Raw genomic sequence first — 18401 nt, 5'->3', positions numbered from 1 at the left:
TAGCAGAGATGAGGATGTTGAGGTGGATGTGCGGGCATACAAGGATGGATAAGATTAGGAATGAAGATATTCGAGAGAAGGTGGGCGTGGCCCCCATGGAGGACAAGATGCGGGAAGTAAGACTCAGATGGTTCGGGCACATTCAGAGGAGGAGCACTGATGCACCGGTGAGGAGGTGTGAGCGACTGGCTGTAGTGGGCACGCGGAGAGGTAGAGGGCGACCTAAGAAGTATTGGGGAGAGGTGATCAGACAGGACATGACGCGACTTAGGATTACTGAGGACATGGCCCTTGACAGGGAATTATGGAGGTCGAGCATTAAGGTTGTAGGTTAAGGGAAAGTTGTGAATATTTCTACAGCACAATAGAGTGAGACTAGCTAGTTAGGAGTTAGACTAAGAATATAATTGGTCGTCTATTGATACAGGGCTTTACCTGCTAGTTTTACTATACCAGCCATTTATTTCGTATTTCGTATTTCATATCTCTTATATTGTTGTTATTGTATTATGCATTTTTATGGTACTAATATATCGGCTCCTGTTGCTTTTTTGAGCCGAGGGTCTCCTGGAAACAGCCTCTCTACCCTTCGGGTAGGGGTAAGGTCTGCGTACATATTACCCTCCCCAGACCTCACTTGTGGGATTATACTGGGTCGTTGTTGTTGTTGTTGTAGATACCTATATTTTGTTGCAATCCATGGCCAAGTAGGACTTTTTTTTTTTGGAAAATTTACCGGATGTGTGTACGGGGTAACTTGTTTATTGTGTGCAACAACTCGCAAACTACATAGGAAATATAAACTACACTAGACATATCCTATGCGATGAGCTCTGAGGAGGCTGCTGGCGAGGAGAATCAATCCTAGGTCTCCAATACAGAAATGACGCATCCAACCAACAGACAAATTACTTTAGCCAGATAACAGTATTCAGACAATATAACTGGTTTATAAGTTCTACTCAATTATGGGGCTAGTACTAGTGAGTTTGGGCAGCTAAGTCCACGATTTTATGGCTTTTGAGTAGTAGTCCCAACTCTCATCATTGATCCATGATCCAATTAATCGTATTTTTCAACTTATTTAATACTCTTTATAACTCTATATTAGTCTACGTCCCCTTCGTCGGTAAAAATTGCACGATGCGCCTTATTTGGTTGTCATATACCTATCTTTTTTAAAAACTTTTAACTTGTATCTACTTTTTAAATAACTTCAGCCCCCTTTCTCCTCCTCCTTCTCCTCCTCAAAGTTATATCCGCCTCTTCTTTCTCAAACTTTTCCTTCTCCCTTTTCTGCAAGAAATCTGTTACGGCTATGCATAAATTTGACTATAGTTAAAACCACTAATACATCTCTGTACAAAAGTACCAGAAATTTGCCGTTGAGATCAGTTAAGTTCGTTGGTTTTGCCATCATCTCTTCTTTCACAAGTGAACAGATGTAGTTAAATGTCTTCCTTGAAAGTTTGAACAAAGATTCAAATGTACCTGAATTTCCTTTCTGTACTGAAGTCCCTGAGAAGCAACAAACAGAAAGAGGTCATATTTCATCATTGGTTGTAAATTTGCTGAGACTAAAGAGGTTTAAGTTTTCGGCCTTTTTTCTGAAACTGTTTGCAACCAGGACGACATTTCTCTTAAAAATTGTCCAATTGATCTTTTGATATCATATATTGGAAGAGCAAAGCTTAGAAGTTCGTCAGTTACAAAAACAAAAACTTCAGCTCTCGCCGGTTACAAAAACAAAAACTTCAGCTTTAGAGCTGAAGCTTACAAACAAAAAGCCAGTTACAAACAAAAACTTCAGCTCTAGAGCTGAAGTTCGACAGTTACAAAACAAAACTTCAGCTCTAGAGCTGAAGCTTACAAACAAAAGCCCAGTTACAAACAAAAACTTCAGCTCTAGAGCTAAAGTTTGACAGTTACAAAACAAAAACTTCAGCTCTAGAGCTGAATCTTACAAACAAAAACTTCAGCTCTAGAGCTGAAGTTCGCCAGTTACAAACAAAAACTTCAACTCGACAGTTACAAAACAAAAAACTTCAGCACTAGAGCTGAACTTCAGGCCCGGCTACTAGAATGCTGAAGTTTTGCGTGATTGTCTTTGCTACTTCAGCCCCGTATGCTGAATTATGCGAAAAAGCGGGTACGCTTGCAATTTTTTTTGCAAAGCGGGCACAAGTTAAAGCGTGACACAAAAAGCAAGTATAGATGCAAATGCCCCATTCGTCGGTCATGATTAACAATCTCCATCGACATTTATCGAAAATCGGTGATTAATATTTTGCGTATATAATGGTCAAGATTAAAGTCATGATTACATCTTAAGTTATATACATCGATGATGATTAGCATAATTAAACATGTTATATTATTATATTAGTATTACTTTATATTTCGAGTTATCAGATCAGGTTTGTTATAAACAGTTAGTACTTGCTATTCCAAGCAACTTAACCCGATGGTACATAAATATTAATAACGCATTTTCCATGCATAGAACTTGATATTGATCTACAAACACAGTACGATTTTAATAGTTTTAGTGAAAAATGGTTAATCATATTTAAATGACTTTAAATTGATCTTGCATCTCTACCCTTCTTAACTTCCTACCATACTTCATTATTCCTCTTAAATTTCCTACCTGGAAGAAATTACACCTCCATCTAAACAAAATATCTTCTTTTCTTTTTTGAGTTATGATCCAGGAAATATTCACAATACTAAGGGTGTGTTTCGTATGAAAACAATGTTCAGTGTTTTAATTTCGATTTCCCTGTGTTTGGTTGGTCAAATATTTTCTCTAAACAAGTTGCTTAAAAATTAGAAAAATAATTAACTTCCCTAATGGGAGTAGCCGAGTAGGGATCGGAAAACAACTCCCATAATTAGTTGATTGTCTCTTCCACAGTACCCTAAGAATAGAATAGTTATGAAATCTCAAGATCCTTAAATTTGTGCCGGGCGAAGCTAATAATTTTACTAAGGAGTGTCCAAATATAAAATAGTGAACACACAGAAGAAAATAAGGGGAGTCAACATATAATATATGTACATAAAATAAATTTTTGACCTTAGCTTAGGTGGCTCCTCCACTGCTTGTGCCATTGAATTTTTTTTAGATATCCGTGGAGCTGTGATGGAGCTTATTTTTAACTTCTTAGAAAAGTTACATAAAGTTTATAATTTGAACTATGTTAACTTAAAAATTCATACATCTATGGACTTCGTCCACATGAAGTTACAATACTGATAATTAAGTTACAACAGAAAATGTATATTAATATTAAGTGAATATCATAGGAAGTCCCATAAGTTCTTCAACTTGACCAGCATTTTCTTCTAGCAACCACTTCTCAAGATATGTGAATGGAGGAGGAGTATTAGTATTCATTGTCTTTTCAGCAACTCCACTGCTTTCACAAGCTGAAATAACAGACTTGTATTCTCTTGGAATTGTTTTAATACTGTTGCTAATTCCTTCATCCTGAACCAGAGAAGTTTCACAACTTATAAATAGGTCTTGATCATCTTGGTTATGTTGATTTTCATGAAAGATCATTTCATTAATCTTTGTAGAAGGATTTGGAGAAGATCTCATCCATCCTTCTAAAAGTCTTGAAATATTCTCTGTACTTGAAGCATACAAGGAAGAGGAAGAATTTGGAGAGTTGTGGTTCTGTTGTAGTAATAACTTTGAGCCTTGCTTATTATTGTCACTCATGAAATGCCATGAGAAATGATCACAAGTGGTAGAATCTGCAGGAGGAGGAGAAGTCAAATGTGAATCCAAACCTGTTTGGAATTTCTTGAGCTTTTTCTTTAGATGAGTGTTCCAATAGTTCTTTATGTCATTGTCCGTCCTTTGTGGAAGATATGATGCTATGGCTGCCCATCTGTACAAATATCAATCATATAAAAACTTTAAAACATGTATTTTTGAAAATATTCAGAATGGTGTATTTATATCTTAATCTTTTGTTTCTCTTTTAGTTGTACAACAATAACTACTACTACAGACGTTTCCAGCAAGTTGAGTCAGCTATATGAATATTCACTATCCTTTTCCTTCGTTTATGCTCGTCTTTATTACTGGTTATTGTTATTATTTTTCCATCTATTCTTTGTCTCTTACAATGCTGATATTATCTTTCTGATTTCTGTTGTTGTTGCGGATTCATTATCTCCTTTTCGCCTTCTTGAGCCGAGGGTCTTTTAAAAATAACCTATCTACTCCTCCGGAGTATGAGTAAGGTCTGCGTACACTCTACCCTCCACAGACCCTACTTGTAGGATTTTACTGGATTGTTGTTGTTATGTTCGTCTTTAGGTTTTTTCTTTTAGTTGTGCGATTAAGAAAACAATGTAGAGTTAGAAGGAAGGAAATATAATTACTATATAAGGAGGTGAACATTACTTGTTACCCAATAAAGCTTGAAGATGGACAATCATTCCTTCTTCATGTGGAGTGAAATTACCCCTTTTGATTCCTGGCCTCAAGTAATTTGTCCACCTTAGCCTGCAACTTTTGCTGCACCTCATCAACCCTTTAAAAAACAAAGAAATTTCTTCATTATACATGTATTTAACAAGGAAAAAAATTGTAAGGTTCAAAATATAAAGTGAATATATTACCAGTATTAGTAGGGACTGATCTCCAATTTCCAGGACCATGTTCTTGAATATAAGAGACCAAAACAATATCTTCTTCAGGAGTCCAAGGACCTTTCTTTATACCTATTTTGTCACAACAAGGAGGCCTTCCCATTTCTCTCTAGTTGGTGTGTGTGGAGGGGTTATTTGTTGTATGAAGTTTTTGAAGTGAAAATGGTGGTGTTTAAATAAAGGGAGGTGATAGTAGGAAAAAGAAGAAGGTCTTTAATTCTCTCATTGTGTTGAATTGCTGGACAGAGGGTGACACACATAGGTGTTCCTGTGTCCTTTTGTGGCACTTAAATGTTAAAGAGTTAAAAATACTTGAAGTAAGAAGGTGTTGAATTTACGAGCTCACTTTTTCTCTTTGGGGTCACATGGCTTATCAGCTCTTCACATCTGTCATATACTTTATATACCAGAGGGGGGGGGGGGAAAAAAAATTAAAAGAAAAGAGAAAAGATCTTTGGTTGATATATACTAGTAGCATTTTGCCACTACAGCTTTAATATTTGCATGCTAGTAATTGTTTTCTGAGCTAACATATTATTGTTTACAGATGCAGGGTTACATGCAGATTCAAGGAAGGTAAATATTGGTATTGCAGTAATAGCTATAAGAAATTGTTAAAATGTTTATGGATATCTGATTCAATTTGTTGGGAAGGTCATGATTATTGAAGTGCTTGATATTAAGGACAATTCTTGAATATGTAATCTAGATTGGTCGAAATAAATTCTATCCGATGCGACAAACGATATTGAGATAACACGAAAATGTATTGTTATTTCATAAGGAATAGACGTGACTTGCAAAGATATTTGAAGGCTCTTATTTCGTATATGTATTAGGTCGAAATTTGGACGACCACGACTATTACCGAGTGTAGCAAAGAACGAGGTCCTTACAATGCAGCGTTCTTCGATCGTTATGAAGGGTGACAACTAACAGTGGCTACAGAATACACATCGTCTGTAGTAGTAGTGTTAGCATGATAGGGAACAATGGGAATATGTCTTTCGAATATTTCTTGTGTTGTACCTTTTTGAGGTAAAAAGGGGGATTGTCCCCTATAAAAAGAAAGGAGAACACTCTGTAAAAGGGGGGCATTTTGCTTATTACAAATCAAAAAATCGTTACATCATCCTTGGTCTTAATTAATTGCATTCATTGCTATATTCTCTTACATCTCAAATTCTCGCATTTATGAATAATCATTTGTTTCCAACACACTAGGAAGCATCGTTTCACCTTGTCTTTCTCTTACACTATTCAATCTAGATTTTATTACACTTAGCTAAGATTTACCTCTTCACCTTCATTAATTGATTTAATTAAAAAAGTTTCAATATCTTTTGGGTCAAACAATTTGGCGCCGTCTGTGGGGAGTTCTTTAGCTAAGATTTTAGTTTCATCTAGCTTTGCATAAACTAATGCTTGAAAGAGACAATCGCTTCTTCCTAGCTTTGCACAAGTTAACAATGACAGGGAAAGGAGATACAAGGCTGAAAGCAATAGTAGGTGTTTCAACCAACATCCTAAATACCATCGACGAAGACAGCAGGGAGGAGAATGAAAACGGAACACCAAATGCCACACCTAGAGGAGAAGCTTCACCTCCCCCACATGAAAGCGTAACCACTTCGCGCGAGAAGGAAGCCTAGACATCCGCAACATGAGAAGCACCACCAGCTGTTAAAAGGCTATTGGAAGAGTGGCTGACAAACACTCTGATAAACTCGTTCAAAGGGATATCGGAGGCACAATGCACGCAGACGCAGTAACAGTCGGCGAACTAGAAACTCCACGCACAGGTAACACTCATATTATTGTTGATGCAGGTAACGACACACTCACAACCATCCTAAAGAAAATGGAGGAAATGGAAAATGAGAACAAGGCGCTCCGTGATCAGATGAATGAGCATCAAGAAAGGGTTGATAAAATACCGAGCGCTCCGAAGTTACTACCAAAACGAGACGTCGATTGATTCGTCGAGCAACCATACAATGAAGGGGAAGCCCCCCACGCCATTCCAAAAACCTTCAAAATGCCACCATACTTGAAAATATATGATGGTACTTCGGACCCGAAAGATCACATAATCCGCTATGTCACAGCCATAAAAGGCAACAATCTATCGAAAGAACAAGTGTCATGGTGTTGCTGAAAAAGTTCGACGAGACCCTGACAGGGGGAATGCTGACTTGGTACTCACAATTGCCAGCACGATCAATATCAACATTCAAAGAAATGGCAGACAAATTTGTCATCGCTCATGCAGGAGCGAAAAAGGCATAAGCCAGGGTAAATGACATCTTTGACGTTAGACAGACGACGGGTGAAGGACTTAGGGACTTCCTAGCCAGATTCAACAGGGTGAGAATGAGCCTACCAAATGTATCAGAGGGGATGGCGGTAGCAGCCTTCCAAAATGGGTTAAGCAGGAATGGGTCGAAAGCGACCAAAAAGCTGTTAAATCGGCTCATGAAATACCCTCCCACCACTTGGGAAGAAATCCACAATGCCTATTGTGCCGGAGTAAGGGTAGACAAGGACAACCTCAATGGTCCGATCTAATGGCTGACATCAGTCCAAAATGAAACAAGGAAAGATCGCCGCAACGATGGCCGAAGGGATCAACTACCCCGTCTTGGTCGAGAGAGGCATTAGCCTTACATCCCGACATATATCCCACTTCCTTCATGACACGCAGAAATCACTCCTCGACATGTTGTGCCATACCGAAACGAAAGAGGTATGCCTCCACTATTATTTGCTCATAACTTTTGTGTTTCTTCTTCAGAAATATTGTATGCACTAGAGAAGCTCGGCACAAAGGTGCAATGGCCATAAAAGATGAAATATGACCCGACCACCCGAAAATCGAATGTTCTGTGCGAATTCCATCAGGAAAGGGGGCATAAGACCGAAGACTGCATAGGCCTGTGGCAGGAAGTAGTAAGAATGTTAAGCCAGGACACCTGAAAGAGCTGTTGAGCGATCGAGGACGGGCTACCTTTGCTCGAGGGCGCGATCAACATTAGGGACCCCCAAAACCACCTTCACCCGCTCGTACTATACAGATGATCATCGGCGGTGGCGATGATACGGCAATCAACCACGTAAAGTTCACCACTACACACAAACTCAAACGGTCAATGTGGTCAAAGTATCCTCAGTGGGTCGCCAATGTGGTCATGGTGAAAAAGAAAAATGGAAAGTGGAAAGTGGCGGATGTGTGTCGACTTTACCGACCTAAACAAAGCATGCCCAAAAGATTCCTTTCCGTTACCACACATCGACCAGCTCATCGATGCAACAGTGGGGCACAAGTTGCTAAGCTTCTTAGATGCCTATTCTAGTTACAACCAAATTCTAATGGCAGAAGAAGACCAAGAAAAAACTACTTTTATCACTCACCGAGGAACGTATTGCTATAGATTCATGTCGTTCGGACTTAAGAACGCGGGGGCAACATACCAAAGGTTAGTCACAAAAATGTTCAAAGATCAACTCGGTCGAAATGATACGCCAATCCATACGGTGTCCCTAAATGACTAACAACAAGGCCAAGTATGAGGCCGTAATTGCAGGATTGAAATTAGCCCTCAAGTATGGCGTTCGACGACTCGTCCTTTACTATGACTCCTAACTCGTGGTAAATCAAGTCACTGGGACTTTCCAAATCAAGGAACAGAGACTGCAGAAGTACCAGACAGAAATTCACAAACTACTACCAGAATTCGACGAATGCCTCCTCGACCAGATACCCCGGGCGTAGAACATCGAAGCAGACGGTCTCGCCAAACTAGCGGCAGCTACCAGAAATATCAACAAAGAAAATGTGGTCACCCTCCTCCATTCCTCAATAGACCAGGTCGAGGTACATTCTATAAATTTAACTTGGGACTGACGCAACTGTATCATAACATATTTACAGGAGGGGACGCTCCCACAAGATAAGAAAGAAGCCAAAAAGCTTCGGATACAGGTGTCCAGGTACAGCCTCGTAAACCATGACCTTTACAAAAGGACGTTCGGCGGTCCACTGGCCAAATGCCTTGGGCCAAATCAAACAAGGCGGGTGCTAGAAGAAGTACATGAGGGTCACTGCGGTGCCCATACAAGAAACTGAACCCTCGTTAGATGCATCATCCGCGCAGGATACTACTGGCCTATCGTGAAAAAAGAAGACATGGATTACGTCAAGAAATGTGAGCAATGCCAAAAATGCGCCCTTATGATACACCAAGCAGTAGAACTCCTGCATTCCGTCACTTCATCATGGCCATTCATAAAGTGGGGAATGGATATCGTCGGACACCTCCCAATAGGACAAGCTAAGGTACGTTTCCTTTTGGTTTTAATTGATTATTTGTGGAAGCAGGTGCGAACACCCAAATATGCGAGCAAGAAGTCATCACATTCATATGGAAAAATATAATATGCCGCTTCGGCATTCCCAAAGAAATCAGCTGCGTTAACGGACCTCAATTCGTCGGGAAGAAAACGACCGAGTTTTTTGAAAAAATGGCGCATTAAACGGACACTCTCCACGCCATACCATCCCGCCTGTAACGGTCAAGCTGAATCCTCCAACAAAACAATATTTAATGTATTGAAGAAAAAGCTCAAGGACGCCAAGGGGCTATGACCAGAACTGCTACCAGAGGTACTATGGGCATGTCGTACCACGCCAAAAACCAACACAGGCGAGACGTCGTATTCGTTAGTCTACGGTACTGACGCAGTTATACCCGTCGAGGTTGGAGAACCTAGCCTGCGATACTCCAATGAGAGTTGACCAAGCAACGATGAAAGCAGGTTACAAGACCTGGATGAAGTCGAAGAGCGAAGGGATATGGCTCACATAAGAATGATAGCCCAAAAATAACAAACAGAAAGGTACTATAACAAGAAAGCCAAAGTACGACCACTCAGAGTTGGGGACTATGTTCTCAAAGCCAAAACACAAGCAGCGAAAGACCCGAATGAAAGGAAACTGGGAACAAACTGGGAGGGGCCATATAAAATCATAGCAGCAACAAATAAAGGAGCATTCCAATTAGAGACAATGGAAGGAAAACTACTACAAAATAACTGGAATGTCTGATAAGTTAGGATTTTAACATGTTTTATGCCTCTACTTGCCTATGCTTTGATCATATATTATTACAAAATAGTCCTAAAAGGCTCACAAATTGTGCTTGATCGCAGGTTTGATCGACAAAGTGACGAAATGTCAAAGATCGCCTCAAAAAGGAGTGAAACCTGCTCAAGTATCAAAGACCAAGAAATTTAAGAAAAGAAGGCCTAGTGCGGACCGCGCAAAGTGGAATGCGGCCGCACTAGGTGGTTCAGAGAGTTGGTGAATCAGGCTAGAAGAAGCGCGGTCGCAGTACACATCTCGCGGTCCGCGGTGAAGGCTCCGCAACCGCACTACTCTTTTATGCGGTCCGCGGTCATGAGGTTTAGAGAGATGAAGTTTGCAAAGCCAGTGCCATGCGGTCCACGGTCGTGGTTGCGCGAACCGCGCCAGCTCCCTCCGCGGCCGCGGTCTGTTCTACGTGGTCCGCGGAGTCCAAGTTCAGAGAAGCAGAAGTAAGCCCAGTGCGTCCGCGGTCCATTTAATGCGGCCCGCACTGACCCCGCAGGGTATTTTTGTCCAGTTTTTCCAGCCTAGTATAAATAGAATATTTTACCATTTTTTAGGCAATCAGATACATCAGTGGAAAGCTGCGCTCGTGAGAACATATTTTGTAGCCAGTTTTGGCACTTTTGCTTTACATTTACGATAGATTCTTGTAATTTAATTTTAGCAATTAATTAATATGCTTAGTTCTTCATCTATTTCTTCTATTTCTTTATCTAGCATTAGTAGCTAAACCCATTAGCTAGGGTTGTGGCTCAACCCTAGTGTGGGTAATTAATGGGTGTTGCCATCTAGTGTTAGATTGACTATGGGTGTTTGCTATTTGGGTTGATTTTATGTTTTAATCTAGAATTGATGGTCGCAAACACTGATTCAAGCTTTGTAGGTTTAACGTTTCTTGAGAAAGAGAGTCTATAACCCCAAAATTGACCCAACAAGGAATTGGGATGGACTCATGAGAAATGATAGTCCCAATTAACGGGTTAAACCTCGAGAGAGTAATTACCCTACTTGAACCCTAGTTGCTTGGTCTAATTTGCCTACTCATTTGGTCTTGAGAGAGTCAATTAGGCAAAGTTACTTTCTCTACTGAGAGGTGTGAGAGTGGGTAAAATTGTGCAACGGTTATAGCATAAGCCCCAATTATTTCAATCGAACCTTAGTAACATCTACCCGTCAATTAGCCACCTAGGTAGTGTCACGACCCTAGTGCCCTTATTCCCATTAGATACAACTTAGCAATATTCTCGTAGCATAATTTAGTGTTAATCGATAGATTTATAAAAATAGTTATAATTCGAAAACCCAAAAATGTTTGAAGTGACATTAGGAGTACAAACACATCTCTAGGATAGACAGACAATCCAACTCCACTATTAGCTCCCTGAGGAATTTGATCCCGACCCTCATATAGGGTAAAAGCTATTGCGACCCGCTCTACCTACCTTAGTGTAGCGTCGAGTTGGCAGCGATCAATGTCTCCCACCTCAAATACTTCCATTTCTGAAAAGAGATGTCGCCTAAGTCATACTCTTTTTCCCTCACCCGGGTTTTGTCCCAATCGGGTTTTCTCGGGGAGGTTTTTAATGAGGCGACGAGGGATATGTCTCGAGGTCCGAAGTATTGTTCATTGCCCCGCCTACTGACATCATCTCCAGGCCAAGCAATGAAGGGACTAGGTATAAAGAATCTCCATTATATGTACGAAGTCAACATGTATCGCCATCGTAGATATAAAGAATCTACATTGAACGCACGAAGTCAACATATATTTCCGACAGGAATATAGTCATTTCATTATGTATACGAAATCAACACGCGTCTCCAATGCATGAATAAAATTGGCATATGCGACACTCCAACAAATACAATAGAACGCCATCCTCACGACAGAATACTACTTCGGCACTGGCTCGAAAGTAACATCCCAATGGCTAAGGACATTATCAAAAAATGAGTTCGACATCATTCGAACCATGACGGGATACTACTTTGGCACCAGCTCGAAAGTAACATCCCAATGGCTAAGGCCATCATCAAAAAATGAGTTCGTCATCATTCGAGCTATGACGGGATACTACTTCGGCACCAGCTCGAACGTAATATCCCAATGGCTAAGGCCATCATCAAAAAATGAGTTCGACATCATTCGAACCACGATGGGATACTACTTCGGCACCAGCTCAAAAGTAACATCCCAATGGCTAAGGCCATCATCAAAGAAATTAGTTCGAATTCACTCAAAACACAACGGGTTTAAATATTTCGGCAAAGGTTCGGAATAACGTGAATGCAGCACAAAGGTTACCACCGAATCGACAAAATGATTTTTCATTACAGCAAATATACTACAAGTACCTGTCTTTACAAAGGGCTCAAAGACGTCCTTACAAAAATTGTGAAGCAAAAGTAAATACAAACCAAATACTACACATCATTTCCGGTGGTATACACACCTTCGTACCAAGAGTCGGAGGCAAGTCTATTTGCATCATCATAATTAATATCAACCCCGTCAGGCGTGAAAGGATTGTACCTGCATGCCTCACGAGCTACACGGGCCTTGGCACATACATCCTGAAGCTCTACTTCGGACGCCCTCCCATCAACATGAAGATCCTTATACACATCAAGCTGGGCTTCAGCGTGAACCCACAACTCATACAAATGTTGAGGCACGATGGGATCAGCCGAAATATGAGATGTAGAAGGCTGTGATCATCGTTGTACGTCCTCCATTTTCAAAGAATCCACTTGCTCATTTAACGCGGACAGTTCTGCCTCCAATCCTTGAATACGCCCTTTAAGTCCCGCTATCTTAAGCGCAGACGCCTCCATCTCCTTGGCCCGCTCCAACCTACAAACATAGAGGGCATCTTCTAAAACCGCTGCCTCAGAGATGGTAGTTGCCCTCTCCCTCTCGGTGTGGGCCAATCTATCAGCATTCACGCTCAATTCACCCTTAAGCTCATTGACCTCTGTCGTTTTCATATCCAGTTCAGCAGTTAAATTGACCGCATTTGCTTAGAGGTCGGCATTTTCGGCCACTACTCCCCTACTTAGCTCAAGCTCATCTTCCCTAACCTTAAGGGCTGCCTCAAGCTCACTACTACGGGCAACGACCTTCATGAGGTCCTCATCTCGTTCCTTTAACTCCTCGACCTTACAGGCCAATTGATCCTCCCTCTGCTTGAGCCTTTCGCAGAACAGTTGGAAGTCGCGATCCTGATTGTAGATGTCGTCCATTGCACGATGCTTGGTGCGATATTCTTGATACTTAGAAGACATCTTTCCTTATACAGTCATCCTCCTCCTTTCCCGACGCTCACGCTTGATCTCCATGATGAGGGTCTAACACGAAAAGCAAAGTTAAAATAAAAGGATGGGCCAAAAATAGTAAAACAGATCCAACGACGAAAAGAAAAGAAAGACATTTACCCACAGAGCCATGCCAGAAATGCTCCGTGGCAACTCTGCATCACTCATCGCTCTAAGTGCCTCGCTCTCAGGGGGAGCACACAAAGGGGCAAAAACGGACGCCACCTGATCACCGACAGCAAGTCGTAGTCCCCCGGGACGACTATATGTCAATCAGAACCCTCCATTCTAACCTCTACGCAAGTATGGCACTCTCAAAACTCCTGAACGTTCCCTAGGTCGACGTCCGAACCCAACATATCGTCCTCCACACGTACGCCCCCTCCAATAATAGTTGACGCGCCAACCTCAGCGGAGCGCACAGATCCCCCTCCTTGGTGAACTCCTTCCGTTTGGGGAGACCTCCCCGCCAAGATAGCATCCGCCATAAAAGTGGATACAGGTGTCGTCCCCGACGTACCCGTCCTACTCTTATCAGTCTCAACAGCCATGTCTTTCCCGAGCTCTACCCTCCTCTTTTTTCTCAGCAAATGTTCGTCCTTGTTAGAGGACTCGTCCAAGAGGTGATAGGCCGGTAAAGAAGAAATCTCCTCTCTCATGACCATATCCCGAGAGGAATCTCTCACCTATACCGATGGAGCACGACCCTCTCCGACGGACTCATCCAAAGCAAATTGCATCCCCGCCGAGGCAGCGGCTTAACGAAATGCAGGAACTGGGGCCCTCTGCCTATAAGCTCCATGACCTGTCATCACAAAAAATCGTATCAATAGATAATGGAAAACAGCCGAAAAGTGGTGTAGAGGAAAACACTTACCAGACGAGACCTTCGGCCCAAATCGTTTCATAAAAGTGAGTCAGTCCCGAGTCTCCACTACGTGAGCAAGTAATTGGGATACCCAGTCCCTTATACCGGCAATGGGATGGGGTGTACGCCCCACAACTGCAAAAGAAATCCACGGATAAGTACTAACTTGAACAGAAAACAAAAAAAAGAGTAAAAATGTTATGACACCTATGATTATTATTCCACCGCTCCGGGAATCCAGCGGGGTCCGACACAATATGTTCAATTCTGACAAAGAAATACTTATGCCAAAACTTACGGCTCGCCCGTTCGTCAGTTCCGACCACCAGCCCTTTGGTTCCATGGTGCCTCAAGTGTTCCATAATACCCCTGTGAAAACTGGGGGAAAACAAGTGCAAGAGATGGTGAATATTGACTTCGCACCCCGCCAACTACGCATATTTTGTCAACACCAAAAATATTTTATACGTGTACGGAGAGAGATGCGCTGGGCAAACTCGATAAAACCGACAGAATTCTTCCGCTAACGGAAGAAGGAGGAAGGAATGAGCGATTATAAAAGGGTATTCATAAAAAGCACAGTACCCCGGTCTATGGACCTCCACGAGGTCCCTACCCGCCGGAACCATCTCGATGTGACGGGGAATGTTATACTTGGTACGTAAAGCATTTATATGGGCCTGCTCGGTTTTAGATATTAACGGGGTGGGAGTAGGAGCAGGGTTCTTAATAAAGTCACTTCGAGACATGGAGTGTCTCGGTAATAACTCGTCTACGGTGGGAAAACTATCCCATTCCCCAGCCGTCGCGTCCTCACCACCAGTAGCAAGCGCCACGGATAACGAAGTGGCGCCAGAAATCCCCTCACGTGATCGGTGTGTTCTAGACATGTCTATGGAGGAAGATGTATTAATAAAATAAAAGAGACCAAGAACAATGAGCTTCAAGAGGAAATGAAGAAAATCGCAGAAGCAAAGCTAAAAATATGAAAGGGAATGATCAGAAGAGAAATGGCCAAGAGTTTTTGAAAAAAACAAACCCTTCCCCTATTTATAGGGTTGGGTGGCAGCAAAACCAAAACGACAGGTCATCAATCTCTGCCTCGGGAAGATGCGCAATAATGACGCACGTGAAAGTGACGTCACTTCCCAAATAGAACACATTGCCCAGGGTATAGCAAAGTACGTCATTCTTCCATCATCGGCCAAAATCGTTATGGTATGCAGATCAAATTTCTTCGTAAGTATGGGCGACGTCCGCTTATCAAGGACGCCCCAGGTCGCGACCTCGACAAGCGGAGGGACTAACTATATAGGTCGAAATTTGGACGACCACGACTGTTACCGAGTGTAGCAAAGAACTAGGTCCTCACGATGCAGCGTCCTTCGATCGTTATGAAGGGTAACAACTAACGATGGCTAGAGAATGCACGGCGTCTATAGTAGTGTTATCATGATAGGAAACAATGGGAATATACCTTTCGAATATTTCTTGTGTTGTACCTTTTTAGGGTAAAAAGGGGGATTGTCCCATATAAAAAGAAAGGAGAACACTTTGTAAAAGGAGGGCATTTTGCTTATTACAAATCAAAAAACCCTTACATCATTCTTGGTGTTGACTAATTGCATTCATTGCTATATTCTCTTACATATGAAATTCTCGCATTTATGAATAATCATTTGTTTCCAACACACTAGGAAACATCGTTCACCTTGTCTTTCTCTTACACTATTTAATCTAGATTTTATTACACGTAGCTGAGATTTATCTCTTCACTTTTATTAATTGATTTAATCAAAAAGGTTTCAATATCTTTTGGGTCAAACAGTATATGTTCCTAGGAGTAAAGCTAAAATTTTCATTTCTTTACTTCAAAAAGTATCTAGGAACAGTTTTTTTTTAAATAATTAAAAGATTGGGTTGCAAATGATGCAAAAAGAATTCTTTGTTCACTTGGTTTCACCTCTGCAGCAATCCAGTATGTTTACTTTAGAGGAAAGAAGTCCCAACTTCTAGTCAACGTTTGTGTGATCTTGGATTCTTGTAAGAGCTGAACTTGGGCCCAAAGTTTTGACTTGGGGGTCCAACTCGTATAACCAACCTATACCAACAGTTTATCTGGGCTACCCCGACCCGTCACGGATGAAATGTCACCAGGTAGCTACTTTTGGTGGAAACGACACCAAGTAGCCTTTTAAGCATGTTATTTAAAATAGGGATTTTTACGTATCTATATATTATTAGAAACTTTATTACCCTTCATACTCAAGTCTTAATTTAATTACCTTATATATACAAACTTACCAATTATATACACTTTAGGAATTAAATGAGTATCCCTTTATATTAGGAATCAATTATTTCCCATCCTTATTCTCTCTCCCTCATGGGCACTCTCTCTCCGTCTCTCTCTCCCTCTCTCATGCGCCCTCTCTCTATATGTCTCTCTCTATCTCTCAATCTCTAATTTCAGTAATGTAGAGCAAAGGAAAAGAGAGTAGCAATTCCATCATTGACAGCCATTCAAAAGCTTTGAAGCTTTGAATTCGAATTTGGGTTTTCAAAAAATATTATTTATTTGAATTGGATGTTGTTACAAACAATTGGAAATTCTCTCTACGTCTCTCTCTGTCTCTCAATCCCTAATTCCAGTAATGTAAAGCAAAGAAAAAGAGAGCAGTAATTCCACCATTGACAGCCATTAAAAAGCTTTGAACTTTGAATTCGAATTTTGGGTCTTCAAAAATCATTACTTATTTGGATTGGGTGTTGTTGCAAACAATTGAAAATATTGTTTGAATTTTATATTTCAATTTTGAGGATGTTTTGGTGAAGATTAGACTTGATTTTAGCTGAATTTAAGATTGAAACTCGAAGAAAAAGATATGACATACATTATACTGTAAAATTGTAGTAAAGTTGTAGAAAACTTGTAGAAAAATTATTTTATGTTGTTTATATATATTTTTTTATTTAAATATTGTGTGAAAATTGAACAATATAAAGCTCCTCCTAATGTGTCAGTTAGGAATGCATGCGTCACTCAAGAGATGCTTTAAAGAAGAGGTTTTGCTCCATGCAGTAGATGTCTCTTTTGTGAGAAAGAGCAGAAATCTGCAACTCATTTATTCCTCCACTGTAAATAAGCTGGACAGATTTGGGGTCTCTCCTTAAACATATGTAGAGTGTAGTGGGTAGTGAGTCATGCCTCACAATGTACGAGCTCTAATAGAAAGTTGGCAAAGTCATAAATTGGGCAAAAGGAAGAAGAAGATCTGGAAAACCATCCCTCTCTGCATCATATGAAACATTTGGTTGGAAAGGAACAATAGATGCTTCCAGAATTTTAGATTCCGATCACCACTGAAATATTGAGAAATAAAATACTGAATACACATAGGGAAAAAAAATCTAAATTGCATTTGTTCGGAGAGAAGAGAAAAAAGGAAAAGGGTGTAACTAAATCCCTTGATTGAAGGCACAAACAATGGATTGAGAGCATTTTAAGGTGGATTGTATATATTTTGTAACTAAACTATGTTTAGGTCGGGTAAATACCAAAACATGGATATTTTTCGTAATAAGGTTTCAAATAGTGTATAGGTATGTAAAAATCCCGAATAAAATATATTCACAGTTTATAATGTATTTAAAGATTAACCAATTTTCTCAAATTTCAGGACGCGACGTTTTGAAGTTTAACGCTCAAAGTTCAAACTTCACGACATTGTGTCCTAAAGTTCAAAAATTGTATCTAGAAATTTGAATCTTTTGTCCTGATTTTAATTAACAATTCAAAAGTTCAAGATACTTAGTTCTAAATTTCAAACTAGCAGCTCAAAAATTCAAGATACAAAAATTCAGAATACTTAGTCCCGAAGTTTAGATGAATTGGTTAATCTTTAAATACATTATAAATTGAGAATATTTTTAAGTAGCACGCTTAAAAGTGGCTAATGGTGCACTTCGTCCCTACTTTTAGGATCGCTATTTAGATCTCAACCAACATTGCAAATTATTTAATATTTAGCCACAACTTAAAAAAGGATCAAAGTTTAGTTTTTCGGGACAAACTTTAGTCTTTCAGTTCAAAATTCAGGAGACATTTGTCCTGAAGTTTTTTTTAGTTCAAAACTCGTAGTGTCCTGAAGTTTACTATTTATTTCAAAACTTCGGGACATTGCGTCATAATCAGATTTTTTAGTTTAAAATATCAGAATACTAAGTTCGATTTTTTTGTTCAAAACTTTAGGACCCTGTGTCCTAATTTTATATTTTTTCTATTTAAAACTTCACGATGTTATTAATAAATTTAGTTTTTCAATTCAAATTTCAGAATTTTCAAATTCTGAAGTTCATTTTTGTTCAATTTAAACTTTATATGTCATGAAGTTCAATTTT

At 40.2% G+C, this 18401-nt stretch overlaps 1 protein-coding gene across 1 annotated transcript; it reads right to left on the bottom strand.

Annotated features, from left to right (window-relative positions):
* Positions 1-3129: 3129 nt before the first annotated feature.
* On the bottom strand, positions 3130-4941 carry LOC104222825 (transcription factor MYB60-like). Its single transcript, XM_009774140.2, has 3 exons — positions 4642-4941; positions 4424-4553; positions 3130-3902 (listed from the first exon to the last, which is right to left on the bottom strand). The coding sequence occupies exons 1-3, from the start codon at positions 4772-4774 to the stop codon at positions 3293-3295; spliced, it is 873 nt and encodes a 290-aa protein (XP_009772442.1). The 5' UTR covers positions 4775-4941; the 3' UTR covers positions 3130-3292.
* Between the last annotated feature and the right edge of the window lie 13460 nt (positions 4942-18401).

This window comes from Nicotiana sylvestris, chromosome 12 (assembly GCF_000393655.2).
Source record: "Nicotiana sylvestris chromosome 12, ASM39365v2, whole genome shotgun sequence".
Lineage (NCBI taxonomy): Eukaryota > Viridiplantae > Streptophyta > Magnoliopsida > Solanales > Solanaceae > Nicotiana > Nicotiana sylvestris.
Note: the sequence above shows the minus strand (reverse complement) of the source record. Positions and strands in the feature narration are given on the sequence as shown.